General features: G+C 56.9%; 2 protein-coding genes across 2 annotated transcripts; one reads left to right on the top strand and one right to left on the bottom strand.

The window, feature by feature from the left end:
* The first annotated feature begins 220 nt into the window (after positions 1 to 220).
* On the top strand, positions 221 to 6,615 carry LOC111160840 (forkhead box A3). The gene is made up of 2 exons (XM_022524210.1): positions 221 to 289; positions 5,629 to 6,615. The coding sequence occupies exons 1-2, from the start codon at positions 221 to 223 to the stop codon at positions 6,613 to 6,615; spliced, it is 1,056 nt and encodes a 351-aa protein (XP_022379918.1).
* An 8,275-nt stretch (positions 6,616 to 14,890) lies between these two features.
* LOC111160706 (interferon regulatory factor 2 binding protein 1) lies at positions 14,891 to 17,722 on the bottom strand. Its single transcript, XM_022524017.1, has one exon. The coding sequence runs from the start codon at positions 17,057 to 17,059 to the stop codon at positions 15,305 to 15,307; it is 1,755 nt and encodes a 584-aa protein (XP_022379725.1). The 5' UTR covers positions 17,060 to 17,722; the 3' UTR covers positions 14,891 to 15,304.
* Between the last annotated feature and the right edge of the window lie 1,891 nt (positions 17,723 to 19,613).

Here is a 19,613-nt window from a genome sequence, read left to right as displayed (position 1 = left end):
CGGGGAGGCGGGAGGGGAGCCCCGGACGTGCGAGGGCGGGGGGTGGGGGTGTCCCAGCTATAAAGCGTGGCCGCCTCCCGCGGCGCCCAGGACGGCTGGGACCCCGGGCTGTCGGACGGGCGGGCACCGGTCGCAACTCCGGCAGTGCCGGCTGAGAGATCTGAAGCGCTCGGTTCCCCCCGGGCCGGAGCGGGGGCTGGAGGGGGCGCAGGCCCGGGGGATGCTGGGCTCGGTGAAGATGGAGGCCCATGACCTGGCCGAGTGGAGCTACTACCCGGAGGCGGGCGAGGTGTGTCCTCGGGGATGGCGGAGCGGGAAGTGGGGGGCATGAATCAGGGTGCGAGCGTGAATGGAGGCAAGGATGAGGTGTGGGATCCAATGGGGGCCCCAACTACAGTTGAGGAGCGGAGGAACTACAGACATGCAGACCAGGTGTAGGAGTCCGGGATGGGGGACGAGGCGTGGGAGTGCGGTTTAGGCTGGTTGGAGCGAACGCTCAAACGGAAAAATTTAGGCAAGGGGCGGCTCATAGTTTAAACGTGAAGACTGGGTGTTGGGGACCCAAAATCCAAGGGATTAAAATGAAAAACAAAACAAAAACAAAGATAGAAATCCGAGTTCCAGGATAGGGGACAGAGCGGGGGGATTGGGGGGGGGGGGTCCAAAGGGGGGGGGGGGGGGGGGGGAGGCCGCAGCTGAGAGATGGGAGAAAAGGTTCACCATTAAGGAAAGTCTGAAGTGGGAGCTCAGGGGTGGAATATAGTTAAAGATGGGGCTTCTTGGGTAGAAATCAGTGTTGGGGTTGTGCGGTAAGCATCTCCGGGGTGATGATCTTAGAGTCAGAAATAGGGATTGGTGCTCAAAGTTAAGAGATGGAGGTGCTCAGAGATGAAACATGGTTTGGGAACCTGGAATAACAGGTGGGTGAGAGTTGGGGCTCAGAGAGATGGGGGCCCAGATGGGGTCAGAGTTGGGAACCTGAGAGCAGATGTGAGCAACGGCATTGTCAGGAGAGGGGTCAGCCTCCGCCCCCCATCTCTATTCATGACCCTTACCCCTCCTGACTGAACTTCAGTGGTTTAATTGTTTTTAGAGACCCTCAGCAGGGATACTCGGAGGCTGGAGGGTTTCAGATTTCACACCCCTGCCTTCCAGTAATCTCCAGTAATTGCTAATGTCCTCACTTGTCCCATCTCTGACAAGGCTGCCCTTGGAGTAGGGGGCAGGGTGTACCTTAATTCCCTTACCTCCGCCGAGGGAAAGTCCTTCCCCAAGTCTAACTCCCATTCCCACTACTGCAAGTGCTCCTCTTTAGCTTGTTCTTTCTATAGTCAAGATTGTGAAATGGCAGAGGGAGGGGTCCCAGTAGGAGGGTTATGGGGGTCCGGACATTTGGGTTCTTAACCTGGAAGGAGACTTTGGGTTTCAGGTCGCAGAGGGACTGGAATGTGTGAGATCTCCAAGGATTCTGAGATCTGGGGGTTTACAAGGAGCCCCACCATGCCTGAATTCTGGGTCTGGGGTTTGAAGCTTGGGCTGGGACTCCTGGTTCCCCAGGACTGCAGGGCTTGGCAGAGTGCCCAGGAGGGGCCAGTCTTGGGGCTGTGGAGGTGTGAGGTGCATGTGGGATGGGGCAGGCTGACCAGGGAAGGGACTGGGAGTGCTGAGAGTTGGAGGTGTCACTTGTACAATAGGGAAGGCAGAGAACCGGTGGGAAGTGGAGGCGCTCGCAGGTAGTGGCGGGTGGCAAGGGGGTGGGGGTGGGGGGGGTGCCCCAGCAGAGAGAGTTCAGAGTCTAGGGACATGATTGAAGAAGGCCCAACTACAGATCTATGTTTGCAGGGGGGGGGGGGGCATATCTTTAAGAAGAAAGTTGTATTGGTCTAGAATGGAGGAGTTGCTATGAGGGCACAGTCTGAAGTTTAAGAATTTGTGTGGAAACTGTCAGAAATTGAGGGACAGTCTAGAGATGATTAGCATTTGGGGGCATATTTTGGAAGAGTTAACATATAGGGGGCCGGAAATGGAAATACTGTGTCCCCAGCCTTCCCATGCACTGAGCCACCTCCCCCCCCCCCCGGGTCAGAACAATAGGGAAAGAAACATCTGCACTCATTCAGCAACTAAGAACTAAGAGGGTCCCCAAACTGCTCCTTGCTCACAGCACCCTCCTGCTGGGGTGATTGACACCCCCGGTCAGGCTCCCTGTCAGGAAGGAAATTGGAAAGTTAGCACCCTGGGGTGTCCCCACTGACCTCCAGTTTTCACAGATCAGCTGGTCCAAGTTCTCCCCCCCCATTTAGAGATGGGAACTCAGAAGCCACTCCAAGTGTGTATGCATGGGGAAGGGGGAGCTGCTGGAGGATCTGGACTGGGACTGGGACTAGAAACTAGGCTTCTGGCTTCACATGGCCTTCCTGTGCTCCCTGTCACACCCTCCCCCCAGAGACAATAAGGAAATGAAGAGAGAGAAATTCCAGCCTCCTGGGATGGGGGTGCCGGTCCCCTGAGGGCTTCCCCCCAATCTCTGCCCCGCCCTGGCAGGGGAGATCCGGCTCACACCCGGACACTGGGGGTTCATCCCAGCCCTGGGGCGTGGGAAAGCCAAGGGTGGATTAGGGCAGCTGGAGTGCTTGAGGTCAGACCTCAAGGAGGACTTCCGGGTGGGTGGGGACTCAGAAAAGGAGAGTCCTGGGGTCCCAATCAATCTTCCTCTGCGATCCAGAGGAGCCTCATGGAGTTGGAGAATTGGAGTGGGGGTCGCAGAGGGATTTAGGAGCTCTCTGAGTCTATTGCCTTCCTTCAGCTCTGAAGGACGCACTTCCCTTATCCTGGGGAGGGGGTAGAATCAGCCAAGGTGGTGGTGGGGACACCAATGCATGGAGAAGGGGTACCTGTGACTCCAGTTTCAATGGGAGGCTTCTGGGAGGATGATGCTGAAGCAATGAGATAGAGGGACAGATATGTGCTGAGGGGAAAGAGACGTGGCCCAGGAGTGGGGCAGAGAGAGATAGGGTGGGGGGAGAGAGATGGGGTTGGGGAGAGTCACAAGGAGGGACTGGGGAGGGGGATTGGGGAAAGAGGAGAGAGACAGGAGAAGGAGGGGAAGACAGAGGGGCAAGAAAGAGACAGGGAGAGACAGGGATGGCGGAGAGGAAGCTTGGATGGAGACTGGGAGTAGAGAGGAGGAGCAGGGAGGTACTGAAACAGGGAAGGAGGTGGACAGTTAGGTACACGCGGAAACAGATGGGAGATTCAGAGACCGGAGATGAAAGAAAAGTGCGTGAGAGAGAAGAGTTTCTCTGCCTGCACTCAGATGAGAGTTGGTTGCTACCTGTCCCTGAGTCTCTGAGTGACCCCGGCCATTCCCTTCTCTCTCACGACCTTGGGACCTGCAGATCCTTACAGTGACAGGGGATAAGACAGAACCCACTGACCCACAGCAAAGGTGGCTCCTGCTGGAAAGATAGCTGTACTGCCCGCGTGGGGAGGGAGCAGGGCACACTGAGGGGGAGGGGAGGGGAGCGGGGAGCCATTGTCCGACTGAGGGAGAGGGGATGGTGGACAGTGGGCTGAACCGGTAAACACCACAGCGAGGGAGAAATCACCACCCGTCATGCTTTCTGTTCTCCGCATTTTCTCTCGTTCATTTCCTGCTAGACTGTCAGGTCTGTGAGGATCGCTGTTTCTGTCTTGCTTTTGTTTTGTGATCCAGAGCCCTGGTCTGGAGCCAGACTGCCTACATCAGAATCCCAGTTCTGCCCCTTTCTTACTGTGTGACCCTGGACAACCTCTCTGGGCCCCAGCTTGCTCAGTTATACAGTGCGTGTCGTCACAGCGTGGTTGTAAAGTTTGAAATGGAGACCTTTTCCTGTGAAGTGCTCAGAGCAGTGCTTGGCACTACATAGGGGGACCATATAGATATTTGTTGAATGGATGAAAGAGAGAGAGGGTTACTTACAGAGACCTAGCCATGTCTACTGTATTTCATTGAGCTAAGATGCACGTCTTTCATTAGAACATTTCTGAAAATGGCATGGGTTTTACAATCAATGGTGTCTAGGACTGGCTGGTTTTTTTGCCCTCCTTACTGGTATCATTCTTACTGGTACTTAAAATAACATTACAGCTTACAAATAGCGATGCCTTAGATGTAATGATATATAGGAAAGAGATGATGTAGATGAAGCTGAGACGTGTGATTTCTGATACTGAAACATTAAAAAAATTTTTCTTTAAGTTTTATTTATTTAAGTAACCTTTACACCCAACGTGGGGCTCAAACTCATGACCCCGAGATCAAGAGTCGTGGGTTCTTCTGACTGAGCCAGCCAGGTGCCCTCCTCCCCCAATCCTGAAAAATTTTTGGCCTCTGATAGCTGTGATTCTATAACCTGACAGGGTGATAGAGCGTACCCAAATAGAGGGTATGGTTAGATAAGTGAGGAATTTTTTATTTTTTTGGTTTCAGGACCTCTTTTTTTTTTTTTTAAGATTTTATTTATTTATTTGACAGAGAGAGATCACAAGTAGGCAGAGAGGCAGGCAGAGAGATGGGGGGGAAGCAGGCTCCCTGCTGAGCAGAGAGCCCGATGCGGGCTCGATCCCAGGACCCTGAGATCATGACCTGAGCTGAAGGCAGAGGCTTAGCCCACTGAGCCACCCAGGCACCCCGAAAATACAGATAAATTAATTTTAAGATTTTATTTATTTGAGAGAGAGACAGAGACAGAGATCGAGCGAGAGCATGAGCCGGGTGGGGGTTGCCGGGACGGGGTTGCCGGGTCAGGGTGGGGAGAGGGAGAGGAAGAAGCAGACTTCGCCACTGAGCAGAGAGCCCGGGATTATGACCTGAGCTGAAGGCAGACGCTTAACCGACTGAGCCACCCAGGCGCCCTTGGGTTAATAAAACTCAGTTTTTTAGCATAAATACTATGTTTTTATTCATAACTATATTTCCAGGGGCCCCTGGCTGGTTCAGTCGGTAGAGCAGGCAACTCGATCTCAGGGTCGTGAGTTCAAGCCCCACGTTGGGCGTGGAGCCTATTTAAAAAAAATAAAAAGTAAAATAGAATAACTATATTTCAAAACCTTTAGTGTGAGGAGTGGCACTGTTACACTTTTGGCAAATCTCTTCAGTGTCTGGTTCAATAGGAGACAGCGGGATTCTTGTGGCAGGTTCTACATTTGGTCTGTTGCCATGTCCCGTGTCCGGTGGCCTCTGGAGAAGTCCACTGTAACTCCTGAGACACAGTGAAAAAGGCTAGTAATTTCCTAGCATTACAGTCAAATAGTTCTGACCTCCTGGACACCCTGAAAGGGTCTCAGAGACTCCCCAGGGTGCCCTGGACCCCCACTTAGAGAACCACCTAAAGCATGAACTCCAGTATAGGGAGCTTGGGGGATGGAAGATGAAGTTGGGGTGGGGGTACATTAGAATGGGGAAGAGAGAGAGACTTCTAGAGACAGGCATCTGCGGACACCGGTAAGGATAGGGGAGGGGACTTGTAGAAGGGGCAAGACAGACAGACGGACTGACACACAGTGGCGGACACACTGGCGACCCTTTGCTGATCAGCAGAGTGGCGACTCACTGACCTCCCCCCATCTCTTTTTCTCTCCTTGCAGGTCTACTCGCCAGTGACCCCAGTGCCCACCATGGCCCCCCTCAACTCCTACATGAGCCTGAATCCTCTGAGCGCTCCCTACCCCCCTGGAGGGCTCCCTGCCTCTCCGCTGCCCTCAGGACCCCTGGCGCCCCCAGCTCCCGCAGCACCCCTGGGGCCCACCTTCCCGGGGCTGGGGGCCGGCGGCGGCAGCGGAGGCAGTGGCTCAGGGTACGGGGGTCCGGGCCCCGGGCTGGTGCACGGGAAGGAGATGCCGAAAGGCTACCGGCGGCCGCTGGCCCACGCCAAGCCGCCGTATTCCTACATCTCGCTCATCACCATGGCCATCCAGCAGGCACCGGGCAAGATGCTGACCCTGAGCGAGATCTACCAGTGGATCATGGACCTCTTCCCCTACTACCGGGAGAACCAGCAGCGCTGGCAGAACTCCATCCGCCACTCCCTGTCTTTCAACGACTGCTTCGTCAAGGTGGCGCGCTCCCCAGACAAGCCGGGCAAGGGCTCCTACTGGGCCCTGCACCCCAGCTCAGGGAACATGTTTGAGAACGGCTGCTACCTGCGTCGCCAGAAGCGCTTCAAGCTGGAGGAGAAGGTGAAGAAGGGGGCTGGCGGAACCTCCACCCCCAGGAACAGTGCAGGGCCGGCTGCCTCGGCCGCCGTCCCTGCTGCTACGGTCACCTCTCCCCCGCAGCCCCAGCCTCCAGCCCCTGAGCCAGAGGCCCAGGCTGGGGAAGATGTGGGGGCTCTGGACTGTGGCTCACCCCCTTCCTCCTCACCCTACTTCACTGGCCTGGAGCTCCCCGGGGAGCTGAAGCTTGACGCCTCCTACAACTTCAATCACCCTTTCTCCATCAACAACCTGATGTCGGAACAGACGCCAGCACCTCCTAAGCTGGACATGGGGTTTGGGGGCTATGGGGTGGAGAGTGGGGAGCCTGGGGTCTACTACCAGGGTGTCTATTCCCGCTCTCTGCTTAATGCGTCCTAGCGGGGGTGTGGGAGCATGGTGGGTGGGGTATGGCTATAGCTCACACCATCGGGCACTTGGGGCCTGATCCTCCCGGTCACACTTGGCTCACCCCGTCAGTTACCATCTTGTTTGGTCTATTACTGTGGTGGCTGCGGTGTCTGAGGGCATCGGATCCATCCTTTGGGTACTGTGATAACTGCCATTGACATCTTGGTGGGCCCACTGGGTTCTACCAAGACTGCCATGTTGATTGACGTTATTAGTCCATCCATTGGGTGCTCTGATGGCTGCTACCTGGGATGACATCTCAGTTGGCCCTTTGGACATGGTGATGGACATCCTCTTGGCTGACCTTTGGATGGGATGGTGATACCATTCCAGTGACATCTTCTTTGGCCCGTTGGATGCTGTGATCACTTCTTTTTTGGTTGACTTCTTGGCATACTGGAGGGCCAGTTGGCCATCATCCTGCATGACATCTTTTTTTGGGCACGTTGGGTGCTATGATGGCCACCATCTTGGTTGGCTGACATAAACAGTGTACCGTTGTGCACCGTGACAGCTGCCACAGCCCCTGGGTTGGCCATTGTCATCACCGTCTCTTTGGTGTGAGTTGAGTGAGGGATGGAGGTGAGGCTACTCCTTGGTTTTTTCTAGAGCCCATTCCCCCCTCTGGTCCAGGGGAAACCAGAAAGGACTGGCTAGGGTATGGGGAATTTCTACTGAAGTCTGGTTCTTGCCTGGGAAGCGGGATACTGCCTGTGTTGGACCATTAAAGGCACTGTTTCTGCCTCTCACGGAATGTCTCTTTTCTTTGGAGGGCGGGCCCTATGGGGCTTCAACACCTGAATTGCCATGTCCCTGTCCCCTCTCCCGCCCGCCCCCAAGAGCTGGCTGCCTCTGGGGGAGGGGTTGGGGGAGGCATCGACCTGACCTTTGGCTCTTTGCTGTCCCTGACCCCAAGGACAGTTTGCTCACAGATAGCAGCCCCCGCATTCTGGGGCCAGGGCAGGGGGAGGTGACTCTGCAGTGGCCAAGGCCATCTCCCTACCCCCACTCCCCAGACACACACCTTTAACTCTGAGGCCCAAGGAGCCCAGGGGCTGCTCGATTTTTGGTTAAGCTGGGGAGGAGGGGAAGGCACAAACAAGGTGCTAATTGAAGGAGATGGTGTGCCTCTGTGTGTGTGTGTGTGTGTGTGTTGGGGGGGCTGGGCCTCCATGGGTCATAGGATATCACTGTGCCCGCTGGGGTCTCTGTGGCCCTCCCATTGTTCCCTCTGGTTTGTATCCCTCCATTCTGTGGGTTTGTCCCACATTCTGGGTGCTTGCTACCTATCGGTGTCCTGGGATGTCTTACGGTTTCATGTGTGTGGTTCTCTTTGTCCTCCTACCCCTGGGTCCTGGTGGGTCTCCCACTGTTAGGCACAGGTCTTCATGTCCATCTGTCTGCATACCCACCACCTCAAGGGGTCTGTGTGGGGCTCGATCCGTGTTGCAAGCCTGCCTGTCACTGAGTGTTCTGTGGGCACCTCTGTGAGTCAGTATCCGCCTGTATGTTTCAAGTGTTTCAAAGGGTCTGTCCGCGCTTGGGTGTTAACGCCTGTCCCCTCTGCATGGAGGGTCGGCAGTCACTTCAGCAGGCAGGTGTGTGGGGAAAGAGCTCCGTCCTCCTTGTGGGGCTGTGGGCCCCTAGGGTTAGTGTCTGGGTGTCTCTGTTCCTCTGGGGCTCTCCCTAAGCTCTGATTCTGGGGTCAGTAGCTCAGATGTTCTGAGCGCATGGCTCCGGGAGGGGCGGGGGAGACAATGACCAGAAGCCGAGGCTCAGGAGGGAAAGGGACTGGGCCAGGGTCACTCAGCCAGGTTAGGGCAGCTGGGCGGGCTTGGTCTCATTTTGTCTTTTCCTTATTTGGGGTTTGCTTTTCTTGGTCTTTTATTCTCTAGCAGCTAATTAACTTGTTCATCAGACCAAGGGCTGCCTGTTTGTTTATGTGTGTGTGTGAGAGATGTCTCCCCCAGCTTCTGAGTATCTTTCTGTCTCCTAAATATCATCTCTCTGGGACACTGTCCTTAGTCCTCTCTCTGAGCTTTTGTCTCCTCCTGGCTTTTTTGAAAACCTTTGCTCATCCTCTGTAGCCTACCTCTTACACGGTCCGCCTTGGGCTTTCTCTCTCGTTCACTCCCTTGTGTTGACTCTATCCTTTCCTCCCGTCTCTGGGCTCTGAATGTCTCTGTCCCCTACTTGGGGACTGTGACTCCCTTCCGGGTTCTCCCCCCCCTCACCCTAACTACGTTGGATCTCTGGCCTTGCTCCTCCTTCTCTGTTCTCCAGCTCCCAGAGTTTCTGCCTCTACCTGCCACTTCGAAGGCCAGGCCCTCTATTTCTGTCCCGGTGCCCGCACTGCCGGCTGCGTGTCACCCCCCTCCCGCCCCCTGCCGTGCTGGCTCCCTGTCAGCCTCCAGCCGTCCCACCGGCCTCGCTGTCCTGGGCAGGCCGGGGAATTCCTCCTGGTTCCTGGAAAAAACAACTGGGGCCGAGAGAAAGGCCCTCAGTCTCCCCGGGCGCCTGCCCCCCTCCCTCGGGCCTGGGGGTCTCTCCCTGAGTCTGCCGGCCTGAGGCAGGAAGCCCTGCGGTTTCTGGCTTCTCCCAGGCGGCCTCCGGATCTGGCCCCCGCCCCCCGGCCAACAGCCCAAATATTATTCCGCAGGAGGAGCCGGTGGTGGCGGGAGGAGGCCCAGGCTGAAAGAGGCTTTCAGGGCGGCCAGGCCTGGGGCTTCCTGTCCCCAGGCTTGGGCCTCAGGCCGCCCCAGTAGGGACCTCAGGTGGCCGGAGGGGCGGGTGTTGTTGTAGGGTCCTGGACGGAGGGTGGGGCCATCCGTCAGGGTGTCTGGTGGCCACCGGCTCGGCTGGCGTGGGCAGGTGTGACCCCCCACCCCAGGGACAGCCGGCTGATGTCCAGCGTGGAAAAGTACCACGGTCAGACGTGGGGCGCATGGACAGACATGAGGGTGCCAGGGATCGTGAATGGAGGGATAGCCATGGGGACACAGAGAAGCCGGCCTTGGGTTGGGTGAAGCTGGACAGAGCCTGGCGGGCCTGAGGAGACATGGTCCAAGGGAGGGGCCCACGGGTGGGGAAACAGAGGGCTAAGGTAGCGTCCTAGCTGTGGACAGAGGTCCCATGACATCAGAAGGCATGTGATAACAATGCTGGAAAGAGAAATAAATGCTAATAGTGGCTTTTAGGGCTTATCCTCTGTCTGGCATTGTGTGAGCACTTGAGAGAAAAGATTGACCCAATCCTTCCCGCCGCCCCCCATTTTATTATTGGTGAAACTGAGGCAGGATGAGGTAAAGCTACTTGTCAAATCACAGGGATAGTGTTGGAGCGGGAGCGGAGGCGGGGGGGAGGGACCGAGGACTTGAACCCCGGGCAGTCTGGCCCAGAGTCAGTGCCCTTAACCACCATGGTGTTTGGGGAAAATGAGAGCGGTGACCGCACCGTGGGGCCCTGGGGTCCTAAGCCCTCTCTCAGAGTCAGCCCCATTCCCCGCCATGACCTGTTCCAGGAGGAGAGAAGCATCCCCAGGAGAAGCCAGCGGTCCTGGGCGGGTGAGGGTTACAAGTGTGTCTGAGTGTGTGTCCATGTCACTGGTTGTCACACATTTAGCGTGGTGTCAGTGTGTTGGGATCCCAGGGCCACAGTCTTCTGTGTTTCCCGTGATGTGTCTCTGGTCCTCGTATCGGTGTGTGTTGCATCTGCCAGTCTGTCACTGTGTCCTCTCTGTCACTGTTTGTGTTTTGTCCTTGGATCTCTGTGCCTTGCCTCCTGTTGGCCTGTCCTCGTAGCCTGATGTCTGTCCTTAGTGTGTGTCTGTCACTGGCTCTGTTCCGGTGACTCTGTCCCCGGGTTCGGTGGGTCTGTTTATGTCTCTGTCACTCTGGGTCTGCCTATATCTGTCCCTGTTTGTCACCATGTCTGTTCCCCTATGTGTCACCATCTACCCAGTGTCACCGTGTGTGTTACTCACCGCCCAGGCCACAGGTGGGCGTGTCGGGCCCACTGGTGCCAGGGCGGGGGCCCAGCCCGGCCCACCCTCGCCTGCCATGGGCCAGGCTGGGCGCCTGTTTGCAATGTCTGCCACAGGTAAACACCGAGATCCGGAACCCAAGGGCCACCTCCCTCCCCTCTGCTCCCTGCCCCTCAGCCTGCCCTGGACTGGGCTGTGCCCCAAAGCCCCCGCAGGTGCTGCCCCCACACTGGAGGCGTGCCCTGACCCACCCCTCCACCACGGTCACAAGCATCCCAGAGCCCCCAGCCCTGGCCTGGCCCTGTCTGTCCATCTGCTTCTCTTTCTCTCTCTCTTTTTGGGTGTCTCCTGGCCTCTCTCTGTTCCTTTCTGTCCTTACCTCCTCTCTCCTGAGTTACTCTGCAACTTTGCCTTTCTCTGGAATGACCCTCGTCTCCATTCTGTCACTGTCCCTCTACCTGCCCCTTTCTCTGTTCTCGCTCAGTGAAGTGTCACTTCCCCCTCTTCCTGGTCTGACTCTGGGTCTCTGTCTGCCCGTCTTTCTGGAGCTCTTTCGTGCTTTGTAAGTGTCTCTCTCTTCCCTTCATTCCCTGTGTCCCTCTCAGCCTGCGTCTGTCAGGCTTGGCCACTCTCTCCATGTGTCTCGGAGCACCCCCAGCCCCCTGCAGGATCAGACTTCTGCCATCCCCGGGCCCTTAGGGAAGTGTGTGGCCCCCACCCCCCGCTCCCCAGCCCGCTGGTATATATATAAATGTAGATGTACATATTATTTATATCTGTACCCGGGGGCAGGAGGGACAGACACTGGGGCCTTTGTATAGCCGCTGCCCGCTGCCTGCCTGCCCGCCACTCCTCTCCCTTCGTCCCTGCCACCCGCCCGCCTCCACTCCCCCCTGCCCCACAGAAAGGTTCCTGTGGGGCCTGCCAGCTTCCTTTGCCTGAGGTGTGAGTGGGCACGCCACGGGCGAGGCGGGCAGGGGGGCCTGGGGACTTTTCCAGCTCTGGGGAAGCTTTCCGGGTGGGGAAGAAACGGGACTTCTCAGCCAGCTGCTGTCTGCGTCTGTTGTCCCTGGGCGTCCCCGGGTCCTCACCTGGCTTCTGCCTGGGAGTCTGTCCACCCATCTAATGTCATTCTGACTTCTTCTCTGTTGGCCTGGGGCTTATTCACTTGTCCCCACACTGCATACTGTTGGTGGGCATATGTGCGAGGCTGTCCGCAAAGCCCCAGACACAGAGCAATGAGATGCTGTCCATCCCGGCTGATTCTGGGCCACTTCCGTCTCATTTCCTCCATCTCTTTACCCAGTGCTTAAAACCCTCCACCCGTCCTCATGAAAATAGAATCTGAAGACTTATCATGGCCTATGGGGCCCCCAAGTTTCCCCCACCATCACTCTGACCTCATTCTTATTTTTTTTTTAATCTTCTTTTTAAGTCATCTCTACACCCAACATGGGACTCAAACCTACCACCCTGATATCAAGAGTCGCACACTCTGCCGACCGAGCCAGCCAGTCTGACCTCATTCTCACACCCCTCCTCTTTGCTACACTGGCACTGGCCACCTGGCTGCTTCTGGAACAAACTAAGCAGGCTCCCGCCTCAGGTCCTTTGCATGTGCCATTGCCCCGGATTTCTTCTGGCTTGCTCCCTCATTTCTTTTAGTTTTCTGTCTGCTCCTCAGCAAACCCTTCTCTACCTCCTTCTTTACAGCAGCAACCTCCGTCACTCTCTAGCCACTTCCCCTGGTTTACTCTTTCTTCTTAGGACTTACCGTTCCATGGCTGTCACATTTTATGGATCTGTCTCTCCTACCCAAATGTCAGCTCCGCGAGAGGAAGGGCTGCATTCTGCTCCCTGCTCTGTCCATTGCACCCAGCACACTGCTTGTCCCACAGAGGATGCTGAATAAATATTTCTTAAAGGAAAGGAGCACATTAATCTATCCACCCTTTAAACTCTGTGCTAGGTAATGCCAGGTTCGTAGTGGTCACTGAGACAGCCTTGGCCCTGCCCTCGTGGGGCTGACAGTCCATTCCCCAATGATGATACAGAATGTGCAGGGTCTGTGAGAGCCCAGAAATGGCAACTGATGCAGCCTGGGAGGTCAAGGAGGCCTTCCTGGAGGAGGTGTCAGCTCAGCTGAGACGTGTGTAGGACAAGTGGGAATGAACCAGGCCTTGTCTTGGGGACCAAGCGATCAAGACAAACCCAGCCTTGCCTTTCTTTACAGATCTCCATTCTCTCCTTCAGTCTCATAGAACTTGAGTTTGAAGAGGTCTTAACTCTAGTTCAAACCTATACCTTTCCCTGATTTAAGTCTCTCCACCTTTCTCCCCCTCTCAAGTCCTCTCTCTCTGAATTTCCATCTCTTCTCTCTCCCTCCTTCAAGGTCCCTATTCTTGGCATGTCATCTGTGTATCTCAGTCTCTCTGAACGTATCTGGGAATTTCTCTACTTAGGTCTTTTCTGAACGTCTGTCGGTCTCTGTGTCTACCTCATCTCCCCCATCTCAGTGGGTCTCTGAGCTCTCTTGCCCCTCTCTCTGGGTCTCTGTCTTCTTCCAGTGAGCTGGTCTCTTTCTACCTCCCTCTCCACCTCTGTTGTTTCCCATCTCTCCTTGTCCATTTCTCCTTTCTGGAAGTCTCTTCACCTACTCATTGATCACCCCCATCAATCCAGAAGCCCTCCACTCTGGCCCCATCCTAGCACGGTGGTGGTGGGGTGGTAGGAAGGGGGACTGAGCCAGCCCCTCACACCCACACCGGTCAGGCTGTCTGCTCTGTTAATGGTTAACTCAACCTCTATCTAGAATACACACCGGCCAGGCTGGGGGTGACTCCTCTGCCCACCCCCCCAACCAGCTGTTCTTAAAGGACCAGGTGTCCTCCGCAGCTCTTCAGCCCTCACCGGGGGGGACCCCACTGTCTGGAGGCCTCTTGTCCTGGGGATGGAGGAGGGGAAAGGGGAACTACCCAGTGGTGTGGGGGGGAGGGGATTGCAGAGCTGGGGGAAGGGAGGTCACAGGCTAGCCTCAGGATGGGCTGCCAGGCCTGGAGCTCCATCCAGCGTCTCCCTTGCCCCAGGCTTATCGCCTGGTATATTTAATCAGGGGTGGTTTTCCCAGCCCTGCCCAGGGCTCAGGCTGGCAGTACCAGGGGTGACAGAACACCTGAGACCTGATGCCGGGGGTGGGGCGGTGGAGGAGGGGATGGGACCCCTCCCCTCCCCAGCCCAAGAATTGGGGGTTTAAGAGTGGCAGGTCCTCCAGACCCAAAGTCCCCGGGGGTCTCTGATATTTGGGATTTGAGGCGTGCGGGTCTGCAAGATAGGTGTGGGACACGTGTATAGCTGAGAAGATGGGCCAAGACTTCAGGGTCTTCCAGATTTAGGTGACAAAACACCTAGGTTTCTGAGATCTGGGGCAACCTGGAGTCTCAGGACAGTGCTGCGGCTCACTCCCCATCTTTCCATCCATTTGCCATGGCACCCCACATTCCCCCTTCTCCGCAACCTCCACTTTGGGGTAGTAGAGGGAGACCGCAGGGGTGGGGGCTGAGCCCTTGGGGCAGCCCCCTCCCCTTAACCCCTGCTTTGCCTCAGCCTGCTCAGGCCCCGCCCCTTGACGCCAGAGAGCAGGAAGTCCTGGTTAATGATCAGCCCATCGGGACAGGTGCGGGACAAGGCCGCACACATCAGAGGCGGCCGCGGGGGCTATGCCTTTTACCCTGCCAGTCCTGGTGTCCTAGGATGGCCACCGTTGAGACTGGTCTCCCTAGATGGACGCGAGGAGCGCAGTTCAGGGCACCACCAGAGGCAGGAAGCAGTCACCTTGTTTCCAGGGATTCTGTTAGTGTACCCCATGGAGGTGAATTTCCTCTCTCGTAGGGCAGTTCCTCTAAGAAATGCAGCTTTAATATTCTGCCTTCTGAGCAAGAACTCACTGCCCATCCCTTCTTGGAAGCCTCCTGATGCCTCCTTCCCCTCCCCTCGAGGGCACTGAGTCCCCCACATCTTGGGTAGACACAGGGGCTGGACCAGAAGGGAAACCTCCTTCCCGAGCTTGGCTCTGGCTGACCCTCAGTTCTGTCATCTGGAAAACGGGCAGACGGCTAGAACGCTTGAGGAATGGCCGGCATTCCTAAAAACAGCCAACGGCCCGCCTGAGGGAAGGGCGCCACCTGGAGGCTACAACGCAAAGTCCTTTCCTGCGGGGATCAGTTCGGTCCCAGAGGGGGCGCAGCATCTCACACAACTAGGACCAAGAGGGAAAAAAAAAACCCATCTTTCGGTTTATTGAAGGAGGAAAAGGGGGCGGGAGAAGGGGGGCAATAAAATGCTTTTGCTTGGTTTATAAAGAGCGAGATTTCAGGAGGCCCCTTCTCAAGGAGGAGGGGGGCACCTCTCCCCCAACTACAAGCAGCAGCAAAGCCAAGCCAAGGAGGGGAGAGGAAAACTGGAGGGGCCAAGGGACCCCACACAGCCCCTCGAACAGAAGCCACAAGCTTTCTCCCCCCACCCTCAATGCATCTACCCCAGGGGACCCATCTGGGATGAGGAAGGGGGTATGTACACAAGTGGGGGTAGCACTGGGCTGGGCGGGGGAGGGAATAATTTATCCGCAGCAGCGGTGGGTAGCAAAGGGGTGGGAGGCAGTAGACTGGTGGCAGTGGTGGCCTAGGGGTCCCGTTCTTTCTTAACCTTGATGTCTCCAGCAAGGATAGTGGCGATCTCGCCCTGCATGAAGGCCCAGGGGACAGAGGAGCCCACCAGGGGGCACTTGTCTCCACTGGGGCAATACACCTCCCCAGCAGGGCCCTGTGCCTTGATGAATTCCCGTGAGCAGGGAAAACAGAACTTGTGTCCGGGCACTGAGGGGCACTGGACGAAGTGGGTATCTTCCAGCCGCTCCCGGCACAGGGTACAGCACAGGGGTGCCCCAGGGGTCGCCCCGGTGCCGCCACCACCCCCGCTAACAGCTTCTGCCCCTGCGGTGGGGCTGACTTCCGCCTCACCGTTGCGGGCCACAAGACGGTGCTGGGCAGGAGGCTGGGCTGTGGAGGAGGCTGCGGGGCTGGCACCCCCGGCACGCACAGGGCCCCCACCCCCGCCAGGGTCCTTGGGGGAGTGGCCCAGGGCCTCCGCCACGTTCTTCAGGGCGGCGATGGGTGAGGGCACCCCAGGGGCGTCGGCGGAGTACGGGCCACCCGGGGCGACCCAGTGCCGCTGCTGCTGTTCCTCGGTGGTCATCTTCCCAGCCGCCTCACCCTCGGGCTCGGGGGATGCCTTGCGACGGCGTGGCGTGGGCGCCAGGTTCCGGGACGGGGCTCGCGGGGGTGGACCACAGAGAGCTGCAGGGGCTGCCTCTGGATACTGCTGAGGCAGGGCCTCTGCGGGAGCTGGCTCTCGGAAGCTGCGGACACCGTCGGTTAGCAACTCCCCCAGCTGGCGCCATTCCCCTGAGCCGTGCCTCCGTTCATATTCGAGGTACTTGAAGCCTGATGAGGCCAGAGCCTTGCCCGGCTCCCTCAGGGCATCATGAAACATCTGGCGAGCCACGGCCAGGACTCCTGCATACACGTTGCCAGAGCCACAGGGATATTCGGTAAAAAGCTTCAGCTCGAACTCATAGCCCGGCGGGCGGGCAGTAGCATCAAAAGCGAACACCCGTCCCACCAGCCCATGATCCTTCTTGAAGCGGACATTGAAGGGCGCACAGGCCGACAATGCCAGCAGCTGTTCCCGCACAGCTTTGGGGCGCCCGTGCCACTCCTCCGCCCGGCCACGCATGGCCTCGTTCAGTTCTGCCAGACAGTCCGCATTCCTCTGCTGCTTCTCCTTCTCGAAATCGGAGCCAAAAGCCGGACGGGCAGGACTCAAGCCGGGTGCCAGCGTCAGGCCTCGGCTTCCCAGGCCAGATACCGCAGCTGCCAGCAGCCCGGGGGGCACCAAGCTGGGCATGGAGCCAAGCAGGGCCCTCCGCGCCCCCTCCGCCACGGCCTCCTCGCGGCCCAGCCCATTAGCCAGGCGAGACCCCAGGGTGTACTCCAGGGCGGGAGAGGGCAGGGGGAGGCGGCCCGACGATGTGGCTCTGTCATAGCGGTCCGGGCCAGAGATACCACCGCCTGTTCCTGACGGCTGGGGCTGGGCCTGTGGAGGCGGTAACTGAGGCCCCTGGGCAGAGGCCGCAGCCAGGTCCTTAGTGGTCGGGTGCTTGAGGGCGGGGGGCCCGGGAGAGCGGCCCTCGGGGAGCACGTGGCTGCGCTTGAGTTGGCGGGCAGCGTCGATGAGCAGCTCGATGCGATCCGCACCCTCGAAGTTCACGCAGCCGCGACACACAGCCTCGCTGAAGTCCCACACCATGGCCCACGGCATCTTGGGCAGGTCGCACAGGTAGCACCACTGGCGGCGGGACGCCTGCACGGACGCCATGACCCCCGCGCGCGCGCCGCTGAGCCCCGGCGTTCCACCCAACGCCGACGTTCGATCCGCGCCGCAGACGTTCGATTCGTGTCTCCGGGACCGCGCAATCCACAGTCAGGCCTCCGACTCGGCCTCCCCGCCGATCCAGGCCCGGCCCCCCTTCCCCGCCCCCTGGGCCCTAAGCCTTTTTCCTCACTCCCGCCTCCTTGAAAAGCCTGTTAGAGGCACTTCGGCGCCCCTGCCCGGTCTGGTCTCCGGGCCGAGGCGCACAGCTCGGGCCCCGGAATGGGCCGCGGGCGCCGCCGCCTCGGGCTCCCGCCGATCCCGCCGCCGCCGCCGCTGCTGCAACGGCCGCCGCCGCCTCCACCTCCTTCTGCCCCAGAGGCCGCTTCGCAGGGAAAGTTACATAACGCGCCGGCAAAGCCTTCTGGGAAACGTAGTCCCGCCGGGCCCGATTCTTAAAGGGGACGGCTGGCGGCGGAGAGCTGGGCTGGTAGCTTCTCCCACGCGCAAACCCTACCATTCATCTCGGCGAGGCAGGGAGTTCCACGCGCTCGGAGGAGCTCGGGCATAGGGCTTGGGGGCGGGGATGAGTTATGAATGGTCACAGCTATCATGGATTCAGAAATGGTAGGAAATGGACATGATTTCGGGCGTCTAGTTTCCGTTCTGACTTGCTGTGCAGCTTTAGGCAAATGTCTTGCTCTTTCTGAGGCTCAATTCCCCGCCCATCAAAGGTGGGCCAATGTCTGGTTAAGGACGCAGCAGCTCCTGGGGCGGGGAGGAGAGGCCCTGATTGGATGGTTTCAGGGTAGGGGACGGGAAGCTGGCAACTGGGAGAGGGAGGGTTCTGCTTGGCACCCCGTTTGCCTCCAAGGTTGTGTATCATGGGGCCGGAAGCAGCCGGAGAAAGAGGAAGAACGAACGCCTCTGCTCCAGGCCTCTGCCACAGTTGCCTCATCTATTAAAGAGAGTGGTCCAACGCCCTCGAACTCTGTTCCATCTCTGCCGGCGCGCTCTGGTCTACAAAGGGTTACACTGTGTTTCTCCCCAGCTCCCCACTGCCACTTCACTACAATTCCCAAACTGCTCTGCCGGGAGGACAAACTGACGTACTTCCGCTGCCTGGGAGGCGGGGGGAAGGCCTTCCCGATTGCCGCTGTCTCCTACAACCGGCTCAATGTCTGGGGGTTTTAGGTTTTTGAGGGAGCACTGCGTTGAGGGAATCCTCACCCTCTACTGACCGCTAATTTGGGGGAAGGGAGGGAGGCCGAGGATGGTCAGCAAGAGTTGTAGGGAGTAGTTTTTCTCCAACCTCCAGTGCTTACTACCTGATCGGACCAACCAGGCTTTGGGGACACCCCCACCCCATCCCGCCCCCGGGGAGGGATTTCTTCCCAGCATCGGGAACAGTGCGAGTCAGGCTGGAAGAGGAGGGAGGGAGGGAGGGACAAGTCTCCAGGTTCTAACTCCCATCACCCTCTTCCTCTCTCTTAAGCCTGGGTCCGTGATAACTCAAAAATATTTGAATGACTTGTCAGACTTGCATTCATTAGTGGCTTTCAAACTAATCGGACTACTCCCTCTCCCACATCCCGGTGCAATCCTAGCTGCTGATTTTGTTATCCAAACACCGCTGTCAGCTTCACAATTTCGCTTAACATCTGTATTATTTTCTGGAAATTGACTCCCTTAACCAAAAAAAAAAAAAAAAAAAAAAAAAAGAAGAAGAAGAAAGAGAAAAAAAAAAGACTATCTACTTTTGCCTCATCCTAAGCAATACAGGCATACCTCGGAAATACTGTGGGCTCTTCCCAGACTACCACAATAGAGCAAACCTAGCAATAAAGCAAATATCACAATAGAACAAGTCAAACGAACTTTTTGGTTTTTCCAATGTATCTAAAAGTTTACACTATGCTACCATGTCCAAAGAAACAATGTATATGCTTGAATTTAAAAATATTTTATTGCTAAAAAATGCTAACCATCATCTGAGCTCTGAGGTCAGTGATCCCAGAGCGCCATAGCAAATGTAATAATAATGCAAAAGTTGGAAATACTGCATGAATTACCAAAATGGGACACAGATACACAAAATGAGCAACTGCTGGAAAAATGGCCCCGACAGACTTGCTTGATGCAGGGTTGCCACAAACCTTCAACTTGTAGGGGGAAAAAATGCAGCATCTTAAAGGAAAGCACAATAAAACGAGGTATGTCTGTATTATGGGCAGAAGTGTAGGTTTTTTGGGGGGAACTAGCTACATTTTAATCAAGTTTAATACCACGTAAGAGCTATTAAAAAGGCCATCCATATGGACATGGATGGCTCAGTTGTTTAAGCATCTGCCTTTGGGTCAGGTCATGATCCTTGGGATCAAGGAGCCACATCAGGCTCCTTGCTCAGCAGGGAGCCTGCTTCTCCCTCTACCCCTCACCCAGCCTGTACTGGCTCTCAAATAAATACATAAAATCTTAAAAAATAAAAGCAGCCATCCACATATCACCGAAAATTGCCTTTAAGCAATTCTTCAGTAAAAACTAGTTGCGGGGGTTGAGG

The sequence above is a fragment of the Enhydra lutris genome, unplaced genomic scaffold (genome assembly GCF_002288905.1).
Source record: "Enhydra lutris kenyoni isolate GAN:26980312 unplaced genomic scaffold, ASM228890v2 scaffoldscaffold77, whole genome shotgun sequence".
Classification (NCBI taxonomy): Eukaryota; Metazoa; Chordata; class Mammalia; order Carnivora; family Mustelidae; genus Enhydra; species Enhydra lutris.
This window is presented reverse-complemented; position numbering and strand designations above follow the sequence as displayed.

What these genes read in the sequence shown, in the direction of transcription:
- LOC111160840 (XM_022524210.1), top strand. Translation starts at nt 221, where the DNA reads ATGCTGGGCTCGGTGAAGATGGAGGCCCATGACCTGGCCGAGTGGAGC. An exon ending in ACTACCCGGAGGCGGGCGAG is followed by an intron (nt 290 to 5,628) that starts GTGTGTCCTCGG and finishes CTCTCCTTGCAG; the next exon opens with GTCTACTCGCCAGTGACCCC.
- LOC111160706 (XM_022524017.1), bottom strand. Translation starts at nt 17,059, where the DNA reads ATGGCGTCCGTGCAGGCGTCCCGCCGCCAGTGGTGCTACCTGTGCGAC.